General features: G+C 38.5%; 2 protein-coding genes across 8 annotated transcripts in view; one reads left to right on the top strand and one right to left on the bottom strand.

Annotated features, from left to right (window-relative positions):
* The window catches only part of virma (vir like m6A methyltransferase associated), a 97,629-nt gene extending 95,723 nt beyond the window's left edge, over nucleotides 1-1,906 (top strand). For 2 of the 3 annotated variants that reach the window (XM_048529476.1, XM_048529477.1), the window contains exon 26: nucleotides 1,485-1,906. In XM_048529476.1, the coding sequence (XP_048385433.1) occupies nucleotides 1,485-1,621 (137 nt within the window). In that variant the 3' untranslated portion in view covers nucleotides 1,622-1,906. The remainder of the gene's footprint in view (nucleotides 1-1,484) is intronic. The other variant, XM_048529479.1, reaches the window with a different exon arrangement.
* Nucleotides 1,907-3,521: 1,615 nt separating this feature from the next.
* The window catches only part of rnf41l (ring finger protein 41, like), a 30,588-nt gene continuing 14,265 nt past the window's right edge, over nucleotides 3,522-19,844 (bottom strand). For all 5 annotated transcript variants that reach the window (XM_059646137.1, XM_059646133.1, XM_059646136.1 and 2 more), the window contains exons 4-7: nucleotides 18,146-18,308; nucleotides 15,879-15,999; nucleotides 13,792-14,037; nucleotides 3,522-9,763 (exon numbers count right to left, since the gene is read on the bottom strand). In XM_059646137.1, the coding sequence (XP_059502120.1) occupies nucleotides 13,798-14,037; nucleotides 15,879-15,999; nucleotides 18,146-18,308 (524 nt within the window). In that variant the 3' untranslated portion in view covers nucleotides 3,522-9,763; nucleotides 13,792-13,797. The remainder of the gene's footprint in view (nucleotides 9,764-13,791; nucleotides 14,038-15,878; nucleotides 16,000-18,145; nucleotides 18,309-19,844) is intronic.

The raw sequence follows: 19,844 nt of genomic DNA, 5'->3' as shown, positions 1-19,844 counted from the left end.
TATTGAAGTAACTTGCAAGTAAGTAAAGGAGTTGATATTCTGTTTGGAAGAGTGGTTAAAAATTGCCTAAATCCATTAAATTGTTGATTGGAGCCTTTTATTAAGTAATAAAATGTTTTAACACAAGATAAAAGCTCAGAAGAACCTATTGCCATTTTTCCACAGTTGTGAAAATGTTTAGTCACTAATGTATGTGTGTGTTTGTGCTTAGTGATCAGAGATTCACATGTACGTTAATTCAAATACAAATGATAATCATATCAATGGAATTTAAAAACACAGGAAAACAAAAAGAGGAATTAGAACCAATGTTCCGATTTTTTTTCTTTCTCTCCCCTGTTAGGAAGTACAGTAGTCCCTTGGACACATTTTTATGCATCCAGAAAAATCCCTTTTTAAAGACAATGCATTGCCTGCAAACACACCTTTCTAGTTAGAGATAGTAGGAACTGCTGATGCTGGAGAATCTGAGATAACAAGGTGTAGAGCTGGATGAACAGAGCAGGTCAAGCAGCATCAGAGAAGCAGGAAAGCTGAGGTTTTGGGTCAGGATAGCTGCAGAAGGGTCCAGACCCAAAATGTCAGCCTTCCTGCTCCTCTGATGCTGCTTGGCCTGCTCTGTTCATCCAGCTCTTCACCTTGTTATCTCACCTTTCTCGTGATGTAGATTAAAGTTGCCCATTTGGATTCTGAAGTTTTCTGCTACCCCACCATTAGATAACTAGTTGTTAGGCACAAGTTGGTGAGATTATACTACAACAGCAGGCTTCCTAATTAGAAGTCAGTGTGAATCTTCACAGTTGCATTTGTTGCATCTGTTGCTATTTAATCTGATATGTAGTTTAAATCTACTTCATATCCTCTGTTAAGAGGAGAAAAGGTTCTTCTAATATTTATCATGTTTAGCAAAGAGCAATTTTCATATGTGACGATATGCTTCAATTGGAATATTGATAATTCTATCACAAATGGATACTTTAAGACTGAAGGGAGACAATAATGAAGAGTACATGGTATATGACAGTATGTATAGTATAGGACAGCTAAGTGAGATAGCAACTCAATAAAAAATCACTGAAGGATGAAATGAAAACAGAAAAATGCTAAAAATATTCTAGGTTCAGCATCTTTAGTATCTGTAGACAGAAAAAAAAAATTAAAATTTCAGGTCAAGGTCATCAATCCTATTTCTCTCTTCATGGGATGCTACTAGACCTGAGCTATTTGAGTATTTTCTGTTTTTATTTCAGATTTGTATTATTGATCTGTAGTATTTTGCTTTTGTTTCACCGTTAACTAAATTCCTTAGGGAAAATAGTTATAATTCATTCAAAGTTACATGTTGTGTTTGAAATGAATTTTATAATTTAGAACATGGGATTTCCTTTTTTAACAGTAACCTCTCTGCCCCCAACAAAACTTTGGCCTAATTTGCAACTGAAACGAGACATATATTTCACTGGTATTTTGTGTTTTGTTTTCAGGGTACCGTCAAAGTCCTCGTGATCGTACATCAAGGGGTCGAGGAGCAGGACCATCATGGGGAGGAGGTAGTTCAAGAGGAAAGTTCAGTGGAGGAAGTAGCGGAAGGGGTAGACATGTTCGATCCTTTACACGCTGATGGATATTTTTGCACGATTGATATCTGTGAACAAGTAAAATGTTTTTTGCCCTCAAGACAATGAAGTTGTGTGCAAGATTCTGTAGTGGAGACTGTGGCACTGAAGGACCAATATTTGACTCCATTAATTTCTGGTTGTGAGATTTAGTTTCAAGAAAAGTGGATATTTTCGTTGAAGAAGTTTGAAAGATGTTGTCCTTTTATAGCAGTATTGGAATTTTAATAAAATGGATCATCAGAAAAGGCAAGTGATTGCAATTTATTCCTATAATTGTGGTGGGCCTGGGGGGCAAGAGGGACCGCATAAAATTTCCATCAAGATCATGGAATATGCCATCTAACTTTAAATATACTGTGCCTTACATAGTTGAAGACTTACTCTAAGTTCTGCACTCTGCATTCACTCATACTAGTTTTCTAAATTTTGCTGGAGACTAAATTACAGGGGTCAGACTTATAAGTATGTTTACAGCAAGGAAGTATTTAAAATTATATGTGACTGAACAGATGCCCACATTAAACTATTCAATTAAAGCATTTCTTTACAGCACTTATTAACCAGGCAAAATAAACTTAAATTAATACCATCCTTTAAGCCCAGAAACCTGTCATAATGTCATAAGCATTTCATCAGCTAAAATGGAAGTGTAACCAATGCACTAATTTTCTTTATTCCCTATTCTCTGTAGAATTAGAATTAGAATTGGCTTTATTGTCACGTGCACTCAAATTGCAGTGAGAGTTTGCAATGTTGCCGCTCATGACCCTAACTTTGATACAGGATACTGAGGTGCAGATATTTAAGTACTTGTTACAGAGTTGAAAGAATACTAAACGAAGTAGAAATACAAAGATTTTGTTTTAAAAAGTACTCTTATTAGTTGAAACTTCCAGCACAAGAATAAAGTTTTCTTAAAAAATACTCAAATTACAGTCTTTTTCACCATGTCTGTGCTAGCACCGAGCTTCCAGCCTACAGCAGGCTTCAAAATCAAGGTCTTGCTTTCTCCTGATGGTCTCCAGGCTGGAACACGCTTGCATGTGGTGGCCGCCCCTTCAGGATTTGTTTCCTTGTGGCAGCCTCGCCCCAAAACTTGCTCCTGGGACTCGCTTCCTCACAGCGGCCTCCAACCTGGGATTTGCCTCCTTGCAGTGGCCTCCACTCTGGGACTCACCTCCTCGCAGCGGCCTCCGCTCTGGGATTCGCTTCCAGGACTCACCTCTTCATGACGGCCTCTGCTCCAGGACTTACCTCTGGCCTGGTACTCGCCTCTTGTGCCAGCCTGATCATTGATTAGCAGTATAAAAATGATTCTATAGTTCTGAAGAAGCGTCTTTTGCACTTAATTTTTCCACTCTCTATGATGTTTCAGACCAATGAGTTTCTCCAGCACTTCCTAATTTTGTAGAAATCACCAGAATCTGCAGTACTTTCCTTTTGTGAAAATGATATATTTTAGATAGTTGATACAAATTCTGTTTCATACAAATGTTCCAAGATTTGCTTTGTTCTGCTATTTAATATTTCACATTTAAAGACTTCTGTTACTCAAGTTCGTACATTTTACGCATTCTTCAGCTCCTCCACAGGAGGATTAGTTGTGCAGTGGACTATCAAATATACTAGTAATTTCTACAGCTCGTTTGGACCTTTGTGTTTGGTGTTTAGGTTTGTCAGTATGTTAAGCCATTAACATCAGTTAGCAACTGGTAATTTTCTGAGGGAAGGACTTGATTACAAGGTAACATGATCAGGAAAAATGGGCATCAATCCACTTTCTCCATTATGTGCCTGGATATCAATGTGGAAGAACTTAGATTAGATTCCCTACAGTGTGGAAACAGGCCCTTCGGCCCAACAAGTCCACACTGCCCTTTGGAGCATCCCACCCAGACCCATCCCCCTATAATCCACACACCCCTGAACACTACGGGCAGTTTAGCGTGGCCAATTCACCTAGCCTGCACATCTTTGGACTGTGGGACTAAACTGGAGCACCCGGAGGAAACCCACACAGACACAGGGAGAATGTGCAAACTCCACACAGACAGTCACCCGAGGCTGGAATTGAACCCGGGTCCCTGGCGCTGTGAGGCTGCAGTGCTAACCACTGAGCCACGTGCCGCCCTAACTTACTTGATGGATTTTCAAGTGTTTGAACTTGATTGCCTGAAAAGAGTGGAGCAACGTCACCTCCTCTACATTTTACAGTTTTTAGATCTGGAACTTGAGGAACAAGTTAGTATGGTCAGGTAAAAATCTTTACTCTTCAACAAATTGCTGCTTTGTTATTTGTTTGAACATGCTATTGGTCATTTTATTCAAAAGGAAATCATTGATCGTTTCTTGAAACAGCGTGGCATTATACCAAAGACTAAATCAAACTGTTCCAGATCACTTTCCGATCTTCCAGCTGTAAGACGGAGAACCTTGGATCTGCATAGACACCATATCAAAACTTTGGAACACTTCCGCCACACACATCTGTACTTCATCATGAGAATGCGATGGCAGGACAAAATCACAAAGAATGAGACCACCCATTGTGCTGGGCTCAACAACATGAAACTACCCTAAAGAAAATAAAACTTAGGTGGTTCGGGCCATGTTTCCCACATGAGTGACTACAGAATCCCCAAACTGATCTAGGAGGAAACATCTTGGGGCAAACAATATCAAGGTGGTCAGCACAGTGATACAAATGCACCCCGGTAATTCTGCATAAGCCTTGAAAAACAATTGAATTTCATCCTTGGTTTTGAAAGGACCTTGAATTTTATTCTTTCAGCCTTGAAATCATTTCTTAAATATTATGACGCTTCAAATCTTGATATGTTTGAAAAGAAACTCATTAAAATAATTAGTGCTAAAATTGCTGTGGTTTAATGTCTCGAAATTTGAATAGTAACAGTCCAAGCATTTTATGGCATCGCAAGCATATCATGCTTTTGATTGTACATTGAACTTTGGTCAATGGTAAGTACCTGACAGTACTGTCTATTGATTGAATAAAATTTCAATAATATTGCACCAAGGAAAAAAAGGAAAGGTTATATACTCCAAAAACAAGTGTTTTATATAAGATAATATATATGCATTCTTCACTTGCTTCATCTGTTCATTTGTTTTATGCAAACTTGGTGAATGCCACTCCTTATTCAAAATTAATTCTGAATATCAAACAAATCAATATTCTGACCTATCAATGGATTCCTGCACAGAGATCTGCAAGATAGATCTACAAATGGAAAATCAGACTGGTTGAGAGGGACGATCAAGAAAAACAGCGGAAAGGGAGTAACTGGAAGTGATTAAACTAAACTAAGGTAAAAGAGATAATAGAAAAATTTGCAAATGAAGAAATATAAATGAGAAGAATAAGAGTGGGACAAAGGGTAGGAGGATGCATAAGGAGTGATAAAAACAGGATTAAGATAGGGCAGGAATATATAATGGGAGGCAGAGTGCATATTAACAGGGGACAGAACTAAAATGTCACTTGCATGCAGTGCTCTAACTAACAATTGGCAAGAATCAAAGAGTCCACTCTGATCCTCCGAAGAGCATCTCACCTAGACCCATCCCGTCCCAGAATCCTGCATTTCCTAGGGTTAATCCACCTAGCCTGCACATCTGTAGACACTATGGGCAATTTATCATGGCCAGCCCACCTAACATCTTTGGACTGTGGGAGGAAACTGGAGCACCAGAGGAAACCCACACAGACACATGAGAATGTGCAAACTCCACACAGACAATTGCCCAAGGGTGGAATCCAACCTGGGTCCCTCATGCTGTGAGGCAGCAGTGCTAACCACTGAGCCACGATGCTGCCCCAAAAGAAGTTGTAACTTTTTTTTAAGATTGCTATCACCACAGCAGTGTTTACATTATTGTAGCAGACATCAGCACAAATGATATGGCTCGAGTCCACATCTTATAATTAAAGCAACATTCATCAGTTTACGCTTCCAATTCCACTTGGTCACGTTTTGTGATTGGAAAGGGACTCTCATTTTCTGTCAGCCATATGACACAAAACAAAAATGACAGCATATTGAATCTAAATTGGGTGGAACTTTTGTAAAGCTATGTTAAAATCCTCCAGTTTTTATATTAGGTCAGCCAACGTTCTCTGTGAAATATGACATTCAAAGCACACAGTTTCAGAGTTGCTGGGTGGAGGTGTTTGATTCTTCTCGACAATGTGGAGAGACTAATTGCAAATTTTTTCGTAGGTCATTCAGGACATTTTAGGGATCATAGAAGAGCAGTTCAAAAGACGAGGTCTGAAGGTCAGTGAATTGTGAGACTTAAGAGATTAACTCTCCATGATACAAGCACTGATTTTTAGCCTTGTGGCAGGGAACCACAAGGTGAACTGCATAAAGACTGTGTAGTTGTGGATCTAGTGACTGCAGCTGAATAGTTCTGTAGCTAGAGCTCACGAAGTCCCAGGAAAGAAAGAGAGAAAGACAAGGATTCTAAGAAAGAGACAAGCCAACCATGGATAAAAGTTAAGATAACATCAAATAAGAAAAATGTATAATACAGCAAGGACTGGTGGTAAGCCAGAGGGTTGTAAAAATTTTAAAATCTAGGAAAAATGATCAAAATAATAAGAAGATAAACTTTGACCAGAAACTTGCAATTAATATTCAGATGGATGATAAGATTTCCTTTAAATATAGAAACGGGCCAAAGATTCCATTTGCCTTCCCTATTACCCAACAAACTTGATTGCTAGCTTTTTATGCTCCTGCAAGAGTAAGTCTGGGGAATAATGGGGAATCAGAAAATGGCAGAGGATATGAATAAATATTTTGCATCACTCTTCACGATATTTGACATTCCAAAGTTACTAAATAATCAAGGGACAAAAAGGACAGGAAATAAATTCAATAACCAGCACTAGAGAAAAAGTACTAGAAAACCTAATGGGGCTAAGGACTGATAAACCCCCTGGAACTGGTGGAATATATCCTGGATTTTAAGAGCAACAGAAAAAGTGGATGCACTGGGAGCGATCATCCAGAAATTCTTAGATTAAAAAAAAACTTAACAAAGAAAACAAAAAAAGGTAACTATAGGCAATTAACATCTGTTATTGGGAAAATGTTAAGAGTCTTACTATAAAAGACTGAAATACATAATATGATCAAGGAGGCATAGCTCTTGACAGATTTATTATAATTTCTTGAGGTGGAAGAATAGATAAAGTGAAAGCAGTGTATACATTTGGATTTATTAAAGGCTTTTGATAATGAACCAAAGGTTTGGTTCTTTAAACACCCATGGTGTTGGAGGAAATATATTAGTATAAGTAGAGGATTGGCTAAAGTGGAGCAGTTTCAAGATGACAACTATACCAAGTGGTATGGCAGAGAGGTCAGTGCTCGGACCACAATGATTTATAATATGTCAATCATTTGGATGAGTGGATGGCACAAAAATAAGTCAGAAGGCAAATGGTAAGGATGACTCAAATATGTCTGCAGAAGGATAGAGACAGGTTATGCGAGTAGGCAAAATGATGGAAGATGGAATGGGGAAAATGAGAGGTCATGCATTGGTGGAAGACTACAGGAGCTGCATTTTATTTAAATGAAGAAAGCTACATCACCTAGCGATTAAGGAGTCATACGGCACAGAAACTGACCCTTTGGTCCAACTAGTTCATACCAAACATAAGCCCAAACTGAACTAGCCCCCCTGCCTGCTCCTGGTCCATATCCCCCCCAAACCATTCCTATTCATGTACTCATCCAAATGTCTTTGAAACATTGTAACTGCACCAACATCCACCACTTCCTCAGTTTCATTCAATAGGAAGGAAGGCAAATATAATCCTTGCCTTTTTTTCAAAAGGAATGGCGTATAAACGCAGAGAAGTCCCGCTAAAACTATACAAGGCTCTAGTTAATCAACAGTTGGAAAGGATTTGGGTCCCTAATCAAAGTAGAGGTTTTGGAAGCAATTCAAAGAATGTACACTATTGCTAATCCTGAGTATGAAGTCTTCTGACAGGTCGAGTAGATTGGATTGGTACTCATTGGAATTTAGAAGAATGTGAGGTGATCTTACTTAAGCATACAAGATTCTTCAAAGACGTGACAGAACAGATGTGGAATGGTTGGTTCCCTTTCTGATAATGTTTAGGATCAGCGAGCTGAATCTCAGAATAAGGACTTGCCCATCTACTACAGAAATGAAGAGGAATTTGTTTCTTCATAGGATACTGAATCTGTGGAATTCCTTTCTGTAAATGGTTGTCAAGGCAGGAAAGTCACAATCTCATTTGAATGGTAGAGCTAAATTGATGGGCTAAATGGCCTACTTCTGTTCCTACAACTCAATGTCATGCAGAAGTTATTTGTTGAGCTGTATTGTTGAAAGGCAACTGCGATGAGACTCTAAAATGGATATTGGTGAAAAGTTGGAGTTGTGGGAGAATAAGTGTTTGGAGGACAGTTTTTGGTGTCGAGAGGGGAATAGACCCAGGAAACAAAGGTAATTGACTAGACCTGGATCATTTGTTGAGCCAGTGTATGACAGCACATTTGACAGAGTTTAAGGTTAAATCAGTAAAAACGAAGTGAACTGACTTATCATGTGAAATTTAATCAGATTTGATACTCAAACCTGTCATTAATGTTTGCAGAAAGTTACTGAAAAATCCATGGGATCTGTCTCGGTCATACTTGATTGCGCTGTGGGATATTCAATGACAGAAATAAATTGCATATGTATCAAAGTTTGTATGATAACTTATGTAGTGGTCTTGTTTGTTTAAAACTATGGAATCTTGTGGCTTTATTTAAGTTTCCTGCAACTCACTTTTTTTTTTACTTTTGAAAATAAAAAGTCGTAATTTGGAGTTGGCTGTCAGTCTGGGGCCATAAAGTTAGCATTTTGATCTGGGGCGGAGGGGGGGGGGGGGGGTCTCTTACAGTACTTTTAAAATCAAAGCGTGTTGAGAATTTGAGGTGAAAGTAGGTTTGCTTAGGATTGTTTTGTTGTATGAAACCAGATTATGGTTCAATGCTTTATGCTTGAACATTTCATGCAGTGTATTTTCAAATTCATTAACATAAATTTTCATTGACGTTTGAATTCTAACAGTGAGGAACAAGTGAAATTTCAGTCAGAAATAGTTGTGTACTCATATTGCAGTTCCTGGGTGTGGAAATGCCAAGCTAACTGACTTAGCATATTGTGTGTGTGTAAGACTCTGGACAGTATTTCCATGAAGTTTCCTGGTCATGAATTACTGGAATGCTCCCATGTGGTAATAAAAGTGGATTGCCTATCTGTGTATATTTGGAAGATTTGGAGGTAGAGGGGTTTATGCAAAGGAAGCCAAGACTTTGTTTTTCACATAAATTTATCATCCTGCTTGACATCAAGTAATGGACTGAAACGTGATCCCCACCTCAGACATTAATGTGACACTGGAAAGATAATCTGCAGTAAGCTCAGAACAGTACATGGCAAAAGAAATACTCAGTCTTTTAGTCACCAGCTGTGATAGGTAGATTATTTCATCTATCTGACTTGCATTCACAACACTGGAAATAAGCACTTAAACAAAGCTTAAATTGCTGCTTTATTGTAATTCTTTGAAACTGAGGACTTCAGCATGTTGGTATTTATTTTGTCTCAAGATTCTACTTGGATTGGCATTTTGCAAGGAAATTTTTTTGTACTTAACAATCCTTTTAAGTGTATGACTTACTACTGTTGCAGAAAGTACTGATTTTGTAACTCTATTTCAAACTCAAACATATTATATCCTTTAGTTTGTATGGTAGCTGGTTTCTTTAAATTCTGATTTATTACATTTTGCCTCAGAAGAATTGGTAACCTCTTATAGGTTATATGGCTAAAGTGCAAACAATAACTGATCTAATCACTGACAGTAACATAAATCAGTGACTGTTGTTTGTTTTGTTTCTGTTCAGTTGGAAACATTTTGGACAGGCAGGAAAAGCAGTTGCACAGTCAAGCCATCTGTCCTGTGCATAATAGGAAAACGTTTCTCAAAATCATCCTGAATTTCATGTGTTTTGTAGAAATCCGAGAGCAATACTTGATATCAGATCTTCTGAGAAGTTCAGCAAATGACTTGGAAATCTTGTAAGCTTTTGGAAGGAATTAGAGAAGATTTCAGTAAGATTTAACAGCAGCAAATTTTCTGCCCCAAATTACAGAACCAGACTGGTTTTTAGAACAATCAATACTAGTCACATGTTCACTGAGGCTAGCTTTTACTTCGATATTCTTAATGATTTTAACACTCACCTACTGCTGTGGTGGTGATGAAACCCACGTTTCTAAAACATTGGCCTGTAGTTCTGGATTATTAAGTCCAGGGACATTACTCGTACGTCACTGCCTCCACTTCATCTTTGTACTCCAATCCCCTAGCAATAAAGGCTTACATGCCATTTAATTTCTTAATTGCTCATTTAACCTACTAACTTAACGTTTTTGTACAGGTACGCCAAATTCTGTCAGAATATCAACATGTCCAAGTTTCACACTTTTTAAAAAAAAATTATGCTTTTGATTGATTGCTAATTGCCGAGGTCCCAGCAGTGAACTTTGCAACATTCCCCTCAATGATTTGCCTGCCAATTTGAAAATGCCCCATTTATCCCACTCTGCTTCTTCCACTTTTAATCAATCATCCACCCCACATTAATATCACAACCCCAACCCCTAGAATTATTATCGTGCATTTTAGCCTTTTGTGTAGCACCTTTATCAGATATCTTTGAAAATCTCTCCTACTTTTCTACTTACGTCTCCAAATAATGCTAATATGTATAATTTTCACTTTGTAAAACCATACTGACTTTACTTGATCATACTATGATTTTCTAAGTGTATTGTTACAACTTCCTGAATAACAGATTCTACCAATTTGCCAAGCAATTATGGAGAATAACTGATCTGTAGTTAGGTGTTTAATTTTGTAACTTCTGACCTGCTAGGACTTTTCTGGAATCTCAGAAATTTTGGTCAATCATAGCCAGCACATTCACAATTTTGGCACCAAATGCTTTTAACAGCACTTAGATGTTGGCCATCAAGCCCCAAGAATATCAAATCTTAGGCCCTGGTTATTTTGCAGCACTTTTCTCCACTGATTTATCTTCCTTAATTTGCTCACTTATTAGCCCCTGAGTTACATCCATTTTTGGTTTGTAAGTTGTGTATTGTACTGTGAAGACAGAAACCAATTGTTCACTGTCTCTTTCATTTCCTTGTCTGTCTGATAATTTCTTCTGTTCCTGCCTCTAATGCACAAAAGTTTAGAACAAAGAACAAAGAGAATTACAGCACAGGAATAGGCCCTTCAGCCCTCCAAGCCTGCGCCGATCCAGATCCTCTATCTAACCCTGCTGCCTTTTTCCCAAGGATCTGTATCCCTCTCCTCCCTGCCCATTCATGTATCTATCTTGATACATTTTAAATGACGCCATCGTGCCCCCCTCTACCACCTCTGCTGGCAATGTGCGAAGAATTGCATAAAGAACTTTCCACGCATATATCCCTTAAACTTTTCCCCTCTCACCTTGAAATCGTGACCCCTAGTAATTGAGTCCCCCACTCTGGGAAAAAGCTTCTTGCTCTCCACCCTGTCTATACCTCATGATTTTGTAGACCTCAATCAGGTCCCCCTGTCTCCGTCTTTCTAATGTAAATAATCCTAATATACTCAACCTCTCTTCGTAGCTAGCACCCTCCATACCAGGCAACATCCTGGTGAACCTCCTCTGCACCCTCCCCAAAGTATCCACATCCTCTTGGTAATGTGTCAACCAGAACTGTACGCAGTATTTCAAATGTGGTTGAACCAAAGTCCTATACAACTGTAACATGACCTGCCAATTCTTGTACTCAATACCCCGTCTGATGAATGAAAACATGCCGTATGCCTTCTTGACCAATCCATCCACCTGCATTGCCACCTTCGGGGTACAATGGACCTGAACACCCAGATCTGTCACGTTTATTCTGATTATTTAGTTTTTATACAAAATTTAAAAAAAGCTTGGTAAATCTATTTTGATATTTCTAGTTAGTTTTCTGTCATGCATCAGTTTTTTTTTTAAAAGTGGCCCTTTTCTTCTTTTGCAGTCCCAATTGTTAGATTTACTACTTTCTTAACAACATTAGAAGCCTCCTAATCTAATAATACCTGTAATCTTTTTAGTAATCCATGGATGGATCTTTCCTTGAAAGACAAAAAGTCAGCAAGGATTTTATTTTAATGTTTCAAATTGCTCCTACAGTAGTTTCTTGATCGACTACCATATCTATTTTCCCAATCAACTGTATCAAACTCACTCCACCATACCCATGCAATTGGCTGTGTTTACAATTCATTTGTAATTTGATTTAGTCATGTTTAAAACATATTGTGGAATTTGACTGTATTATGATTGCTTTCCCCAGTGGATCTTTTACAAAGGCATTGCTAATTAACCATGCCCTATTGCATAGCACTAGATCAAAAATGTTTTTAAACCCTCAGTTGGTTTCACAACATAGAAACAGTTACAAAAGCAGTCCACAAACTAAAGTCTTTTACACTGCCTTCAAGAAATTGGTTGGTTCAGTCTAGAGAAAGATTAAAATCAACCATAATTTCTGTTTGTTACCAGCTCAAAAAGTTTATTTAATGCTTTGACCAACAGTATAACTACTGACAGAGCAGCTATATATTACTATCAATTTTTTTTCTGGCCTAAACTACTTCTAACCTGCAGATATATTGACCTTCTGAGCCCAGAATTTTTCTCACTAATCTCCTTATATTATCCTTTATTACCATTACTACCTCTGCCCATATTTTCAAAATGTTAATATATCCTAAAACATTTATTTCCTACACTGAGAAATTAGGGGTAGGCTATTCAGCACTTTGAAACTTGCTCTAGCATTCATACTGATCCTGAGTCTCAACTCACTGTTCCTAATTTCTCTTCATACCCCTCAATATCTTTGAATATATTCAAGAGGTAGGTTTTTTAAAAAATTTAATGATTTGGCCTTCAGAGCCTTCCACAGTAGTAAATTTCACAGGGTGACCACTCTCAATGAAATGTTTTCTTGTTTCAGTTCTTAAATGGTATACCCTGTATCTGCGACTAGGGTTAAGGCGAGGAGGGGCAGACTCCCCAACCAGGGAAAACATCATCTCTATGTCTAGGTTGTCCAGCCTTGTTAAATTTTTCTGTTTTAAAAATGTGCTTCAATCATATTCCCTCTTATTATTCTAAACTCCAGTGCACACAGGCTCAGTCAAACGAATAGGACAGGCCTGCTCTCTCTCTATAAACAAGCATCTCTCTTTTTCTGAAGGAGACCAAAACTGAGCACATACTCCATGGTCTCAGTTTCTTTTCTCCCTCTGGATTAATATTCTAGTGATAATATTCTAGCTATATCCCAAAGACCCAGGTAATGTTCCGGACCCAGATTCAAATCCCACCTTGGGAGATGGTGGCATTTGAATTACTAGTCGAGTTACCTAGTGAAACTGCTGTAGTCATAGGCCTGCAAATCACTAGTGAATTAAAGTCACAAATTTTTGCGCACTATCCATTTTGTGGTCGTATTTTGTTTCCTCTTTAAAACTTTCCCAATCCTCTGCATGACCAATATTTCCTATCTTGACAGTTATGTTTCATTGCTTGATACTGTCCTTAACTTATTTGGTTTACTTGCCAGTTTATCCCCTTCCTAGAATCTTTCTCCTTTACAGGGATACATTTCTTGACAGGCAGCAAAACTTCTTAAAAATCTGACAAAAAAAAATGGACAAGCCCAGTTCAAAATAAAAGACAAAACTGAAGCATTTGCAACCATCTTGACACTTCTGGCTGAAGTCGATGATCCACTTGTGGATCTACTTGTGGTCCCTGTCAGAATAGGTAGAGAGTCAATATACTTCACTCCATGTGACATCAGGTGGCTGAAGGGACCAGATACAGCAAGTAGGCTGAGAAAACATTTCAGTTGCAAAAGTTATTTCTTCTTGTCAATGTTCTGAAATGTTAATATTGTTCTTCCCTCCAAGAGGAGAAACAAATTGCATATTTTCAAAACAAATATTTCTAAGGAAGTTTTTGTACAAGATTAGTCAAGAGAAACTTACCCTTTCTTAGATAATAGTGACTTCTTTAGGTTTTCTTTTCATGCTTTCTAGTCGGTTTAGAGGTCTGCCACCATTGTTTCTTTTGCTACTTCCCTCTCCAGTGGTAAGCTTGTTTTCTTTATGCAGGCTTTTCAATAATTCCATCAGCTCTCTTTTTTCAAGTTCTGCTTGTTCTAGTTCCTGACGATGTTGTCTTTCTTCTGCAATGAGTGTCCGCATATCTGACATCACACGTGACATCTGACTCTGAAAATACAACTTTCCTTTATTGTCTGTTAGGGACAAGACCCTCTGACATGTCAAAATTAGCCACTGTAATTGGGGATAAAGGGTGAACAAATGTGGACTGAACTTGCTCATTTGCCCTTCTCTGGGGTTAGGCCAGAATTCCTTGACTAGCAGTGATTTTAGGGGTCACTTGTATTCCTCGAAGTGTACTCTGCTCATTCCCAGGATAAGGAAACTTATTGCCCTTGCAAACTTGCTTTCTTCTGAACTACGAATATTGAAGTAGGAGTAACTGGCAAAGTAGGTGAGGCAATGATTTAGTGGTATTGATCCACATAATGTTACAAACCCAGGTTTGAATCCCCGCAGAGGAGATGGTCGAATTTGCATTTCACTAGTCCAATAACCCAGTGAAATTGTCCTGACTTTAGGCCTGTATATTACTAGTGAAACAAAATCACAAATCTTCACTATATTGATTATGAACATTACTCACTAACCTCGCAGTATTACTCATCTCTAATTCCCCCAGTGAAGGTGGTTGTAAATAGCTACATTCCTTGGGGACAGCTGAAGTGCTGTCCAGGAATTTGATCCAGCAATGGTGAAGGGATAGTACGTGACTTGGAGGAGAACTTACAGGTGATAGCATTTCTGTGTGTCTGATACCCTTATCCTTAAAGGTGGTAGAGATCACAGGTTTGAAAGGTACTTCTGCAAAGGAAGCTTAGTGAGTTTCTGCTGCGCATCTTCTAGAAGTCACACACAGGGGAACTGTACAATTAGGAGGCAGATAAAGGGGAGGGTTGAAGCTAAAGCAAAAAAAACCAAAAAAATCTACAAAATCATTCATTTAACAGCACTCCTCTGTCGTAACAATTCCTTCTATTGGCAATTCTCCTGTTGAAAATTGATTTGACAACATCACTGTTAAAAACTGGCTAGACTTGATAGAAAGCCCCCGAAACAGTAGGTCTTGTCCAAATGGTGACCATAGAAACAAGAAAGTCAAAATTCTCGCTGATGTCAGCAATTGCCAGCTTTCTGCCATACAGTGTATGCAGAACCCTTTGTAGGATATGACCTTAAATAACAATCTACGTTCAAAATTTCCACACTAATCTGTATGTCAAACAACCTGCAACAGTAAAATACCACAGACACCAAAAAACCAAAGTGAAAACAGAAAATGCTGAATGCTCAGCAAGTCTGGCAGCTTTGTTACAGAATCAGAAGTAAGGGCACACACTGAATTATAAATTCCCTCCCTCTCTCATAAAAGGTTCTACCAGCCAGTTACTGTCAACATCCGCTAGTTTCACATCAACACCAAATTGCCTCGCAAAAAGTCCAGCCCTATATCCAAGATATCATAAGTAAACTGTATCAGCTATTTCACTGGATCACAAGTGTAAACCCACCAAGGTTCTGCAAGGATAGGGCAGAGGATGGCTCAAAAATGTTTGAGATTAGATTTCTTGCTGGGACATCCTAGTCCACATTCCAGCAGTGGTGGCTATACTCACTTTTTACAAAGTCAGAAATCCAATGATTGGAAGGATGCCATTTCTAAAGACTTTCTGCATTTAAAGCCCTTAAAGAATCCAGTCTAAGACCAGAGGTGATTTCACCTGGTTAGAAATGGGCCAAAGAAGGATAGAGAAACAGCCTATATCCCCATTCTGATGACTGGTCAGGCTAGTAGTTTACACACTCATGCACCCATGCTGCACTGGCTTTGGGCAGGCAGCCTTGTTCAAATAAGTTACCAACAATTTAACCTCATTACTGCCTGTACATTTTCAGAGTGTTATATATCATTGAATATTCAATTTCATAGAATAATAAAACATACTAACTTTAAGTTCCTCAATTTCATTTTGCAGCAGACTCTCCTTCTGGACCATATGCCTTCTTTGGGAATCTAAACGAGACTCCATTTCATGTCTTACTTCTTCAACTTTACAAATCATTTCAGACCTTTGGTAAAAAGTAAATAATTTTATGGATCATACTTGTCAGACTTGTCATTCATTTTGCTCTATTTTCTTTCTTTACACCTCTGTACAAAAGTACTGACTCACCCTGAGGCCACCATAACAAAGCCCAATCATATCTCCACCCAATGTTAATATGGATGTTTTCAGTAAAAGGTAAAGTTGCCATAGTTTAGCTGGCTCTTGCATTAGAGACAAACAAAAATGATGGTGGTTTAACCCAAGGGTTACCACACCTCATGTGAGGTAAGAGATTGAGAAGAGGAGTCAGGGAGTTGTACAGCATGCAAACAGACCCTTTGGTCTAACTCGTCCGCGCCGACCAGTTCTAAACTGACGTATTTCCAATCTGCCATATTTGGCCCTAATGCCTAAAAATCTCCTAATCATGTACCCATCTACACACCTTTGCAATGTTGAGAGTGTACCCACCTCCAGCACTTCCTTGGGCAGCTCGTTCCATACACGCACTACCCTCTGCGTGAAAAAGTTGCCCATCAGGTCACTTTTAAATCTTTCCCCTCTTGCCTTAAACTACGCACTCTAGTTTGGGCTTTTATACCCTGTGGAAAAAGACCTTGGCTATTCACCGTATCTACGCCCCTCATGATTTTATAAACTTCTATAAGGTCATCCTGCGGCCTCCGATGCTCCAGGGAAGACAGCCTCAGCCTATTCAGTTTCTTACCATAGCTCAAACACTTCAATCTCTGTAACATCCTTGAAAATCTTCTTGGAACTCTTTCAAATTTACCATCTTTCCTATAATAGGGAGGATACACTCAACACAGTATTCTAAAAGTGACCTTACTAATGTCCTATACTTTCAAGAGACCATGTAGAAGTCCTGGCACAGCTGATTCCATGGAAAGTCCCCTGGAAATTACAACCTCCAATGGACAATTATTCAGGTGTCTGAAATCCTCATAAAACCCAATGCCCTCCTGACTCCCATGGACACTAGGCCCATGACACTCCCAAAAACACCTCAAAACACTAACAGCCTGTCAGCAGATCTCCCATCTCAGCAACACCCACCTTTTCTCCATTCCCTCCAACCCAACAGGACACGACACAACTACCCCAAACCTCATATGGTTGCTCAATTTCCCCCATCCCTAAACTCTACTTCATAAACCTCAGATGCCCGGTGCCCATCAAAATCCTCAAACCTGTGGCAGAACCTACTTCTGAGGGACAGGTCTTCACAGAAATCACCAAAGATGCATCAAATGAAGACACCCCCAAGTGAATCGTTTGCTGCATGTCCATCAACTCTTGCAAAGATGCCAATGACAACAATATGGTTCTCAATCAAAATCTCAAAATTGTGAAGCAGAGCTTGTTAGAGAATTGGAGCTTCTTTGACTAAAAGCTGAGGAATTATTAAAGGACAGGCAAGACAACAGCACTGTTTGGTAGAAGAATATAGTTACAGCATACATACAGCATGACAAGTTTACATTGGCAGTTTCCATTCAAATGCTGCTGGGAGTTTCTAGTGTAAAATATTAAATATGGTAATTTTTTTAGCTGAGAAGCACTGATAATGTCAAATGAAATAGAAATATTGTGTTTGTACAAGATGATATCTGACCGCATGCCCTTTTGAGAGATTCAACCCACTCACTAATATAAATTCACATGTTTCCATAAATTGTATGTAATATTTAATGGACAGAAAACAAATCAAAGTACTTTACAGAAGAATAAATCAGTCAAAAATGGGCACTGAACCAAATGTTACTATAAGGATTGACCAAATGTTTGGACCAACAGATAGGTTTAAGGAGAGCCAAAAGGACGGAGCAATGGAGGTCTAAGTGCGGAATTCCTTGGGGTTTTGTTGTAGTATTCCTGAAAGGAGTATGAACATTGCAGGGATAATTCTCATGACATACTGAGAAATGTTCTGCAATGAATGGTACCATGGATATGGCATTTAAGGAGTGTATTATATAACTGATGCAACAGCTAATGAATTTTTACTAATCCTCAAAATTGTACAAGGAATATCAGATAAGTGATAGTCCCTGCAAGCGTCTGGAATTTAGAACGAAAACAGCTGAAATCAGTACTCAATCTTTTTCTCAGCTTGAGATCAGGTTCCGAATTGATGCGTGACATACCTGAGTAATTCTAATTCAGTCCTCAACTCTGCTATACAGTTGTGTTGTGCATCATCTGCACTAAGAATAGCATAACCACATCCATTTGGGCATTCACGACTTCGATATTCACATACTGCCAGGTGAGAATCCAAATTGCGTCGCTCTACCTGAACAGTACAACCTATGAAAATAATTGCATAAATATGCTTTAAAAACCACAGTTATAATTTTACATATTATGAAACAGCAACATGGCACCAGAAAGAAGATGCAAAACATACAAGGAGGCAACAGGTTTCTAGGCTACAGTACAAGTTTGTAACTGAAGACAAATTCAAATTTGATTTTTCTGGACAAATAATTTAAGACCAATACGATAGCCTACCAAATTGGAAAGCTACTTACTTCAATGCAGGGGTAAGATAAATAAATGTAAAAAAGTGTGGAAAACGTCTGCTCAGTGACATCCTTGTACATTAGATTCTACAACCAATCTCAAGCAATTCACAAAGCATTAAGATCAAGCTTACATACAATTCCTTGAGCTGGTTTGTGATGTTTCTGTTTCACAATTAATTGTCCACTGGTGCACTGCAGAGCTGGCGATTTTAATTTCAGAATTGTGTAAATTTACAGGAGGATGCATGAAGCCCTTTGTGCTTTTGCTGACTATTTGAAAGAGCTTCTCATTGATATTGGGCTGGTTTGAGTAATGTCTGTTCACTCACCCATGCTCAACAGGATCCCCCTCCTGACAAAAACACACACAAACACAATTACTTATAGAAGGTAAAAATAAAATGCTCCAAAATTAGCCAATTTAAGAATTAATGATCTTTTGACTTTACAGGTTAGATTACATTTAAAGCAATAAACAGTATGCATTTACACAGCATCTTTACACAGAAAACTAAAGGGGTAAATATAATTATATGAATAAGACTGATGCATAATGTTAGAAAGTTAAAGGGAGGTGACATAAAGGTGGTTGCTAGGAAGGCTTTTAAAAGGATATATAGGGGTGACAGGTTAACGGAGGAAAATCCAGAAGGCACGTCTAAATTTTAAACATAATTGGTGAAACAAACAAGACATGTACAGAAGCTTAGAAGTTGGAAGATTAGAGGATGTCTGAAGTGTCATAATGTTTGAATAAATTGCAGAAATAGGTGGAGTTGATAGGAGAGATTTTGGAGAATGAGAAAATCCACTTAGAAGGTGGAAAGAGAAGCTATTATTGAAGATTTGTTGGCAACCTAAATTGTTATTCATTTTAATAAGAACAGTACAATACAAGGCCAAAAGGTAGAAGAGAAAAAGCTAACAGAACACACTTTTCTTCTCGATCAACCGAAATATCATGCACTTTGCATGCTGCTCTCAAGGCAGCAGCAGCGAGAAAGAAAATGTGTACTTTCTCCAGGACTGTGCCTATGCAGCTTGTAACACAGGACTTTGAGCTCTACAAGCTGCTGTTAGTGACTTGCACAAGATAAACATCAACAATGGCAGGAGGACTAGCTATTTAGTGAAAGACACCCTGTCTGTCTGTTTTAAACTTTCTGGTCTTTCAGTGCAGAGAGCGGTCAACAATCAAAATGTTGCAGACTGGCACATTCCACAATTGAGGACTATACGCTGATGGATGTACAAAAGCTTTTACTTTTATGTTTGGAATTGTTTATATAGATAACGTTAGTAGCCCTTTTCCTAAAGA

The sequence above is a fragment of the Stegostoma tigrinum genome, chromosome 5 (assembly GCF_030684315.1).
Source record: "Stegostoma tigrinum isolate sSteTig4 chromosome 5, sSteTig4.hap1, whole genome shotgun sequence".
Classification (NCBI taxonomy): Eukaryota; Metazoa; Chordata; class Chondrichthyes; order Orectolobiformes; family Stegostomatidae; genus Stegostoma; species Stegostoma tigrinum.
Note: the sequence above shows the minus strand (reverse complement) of the source record. Positions and strands in the feature narration are given on the sequence as shown.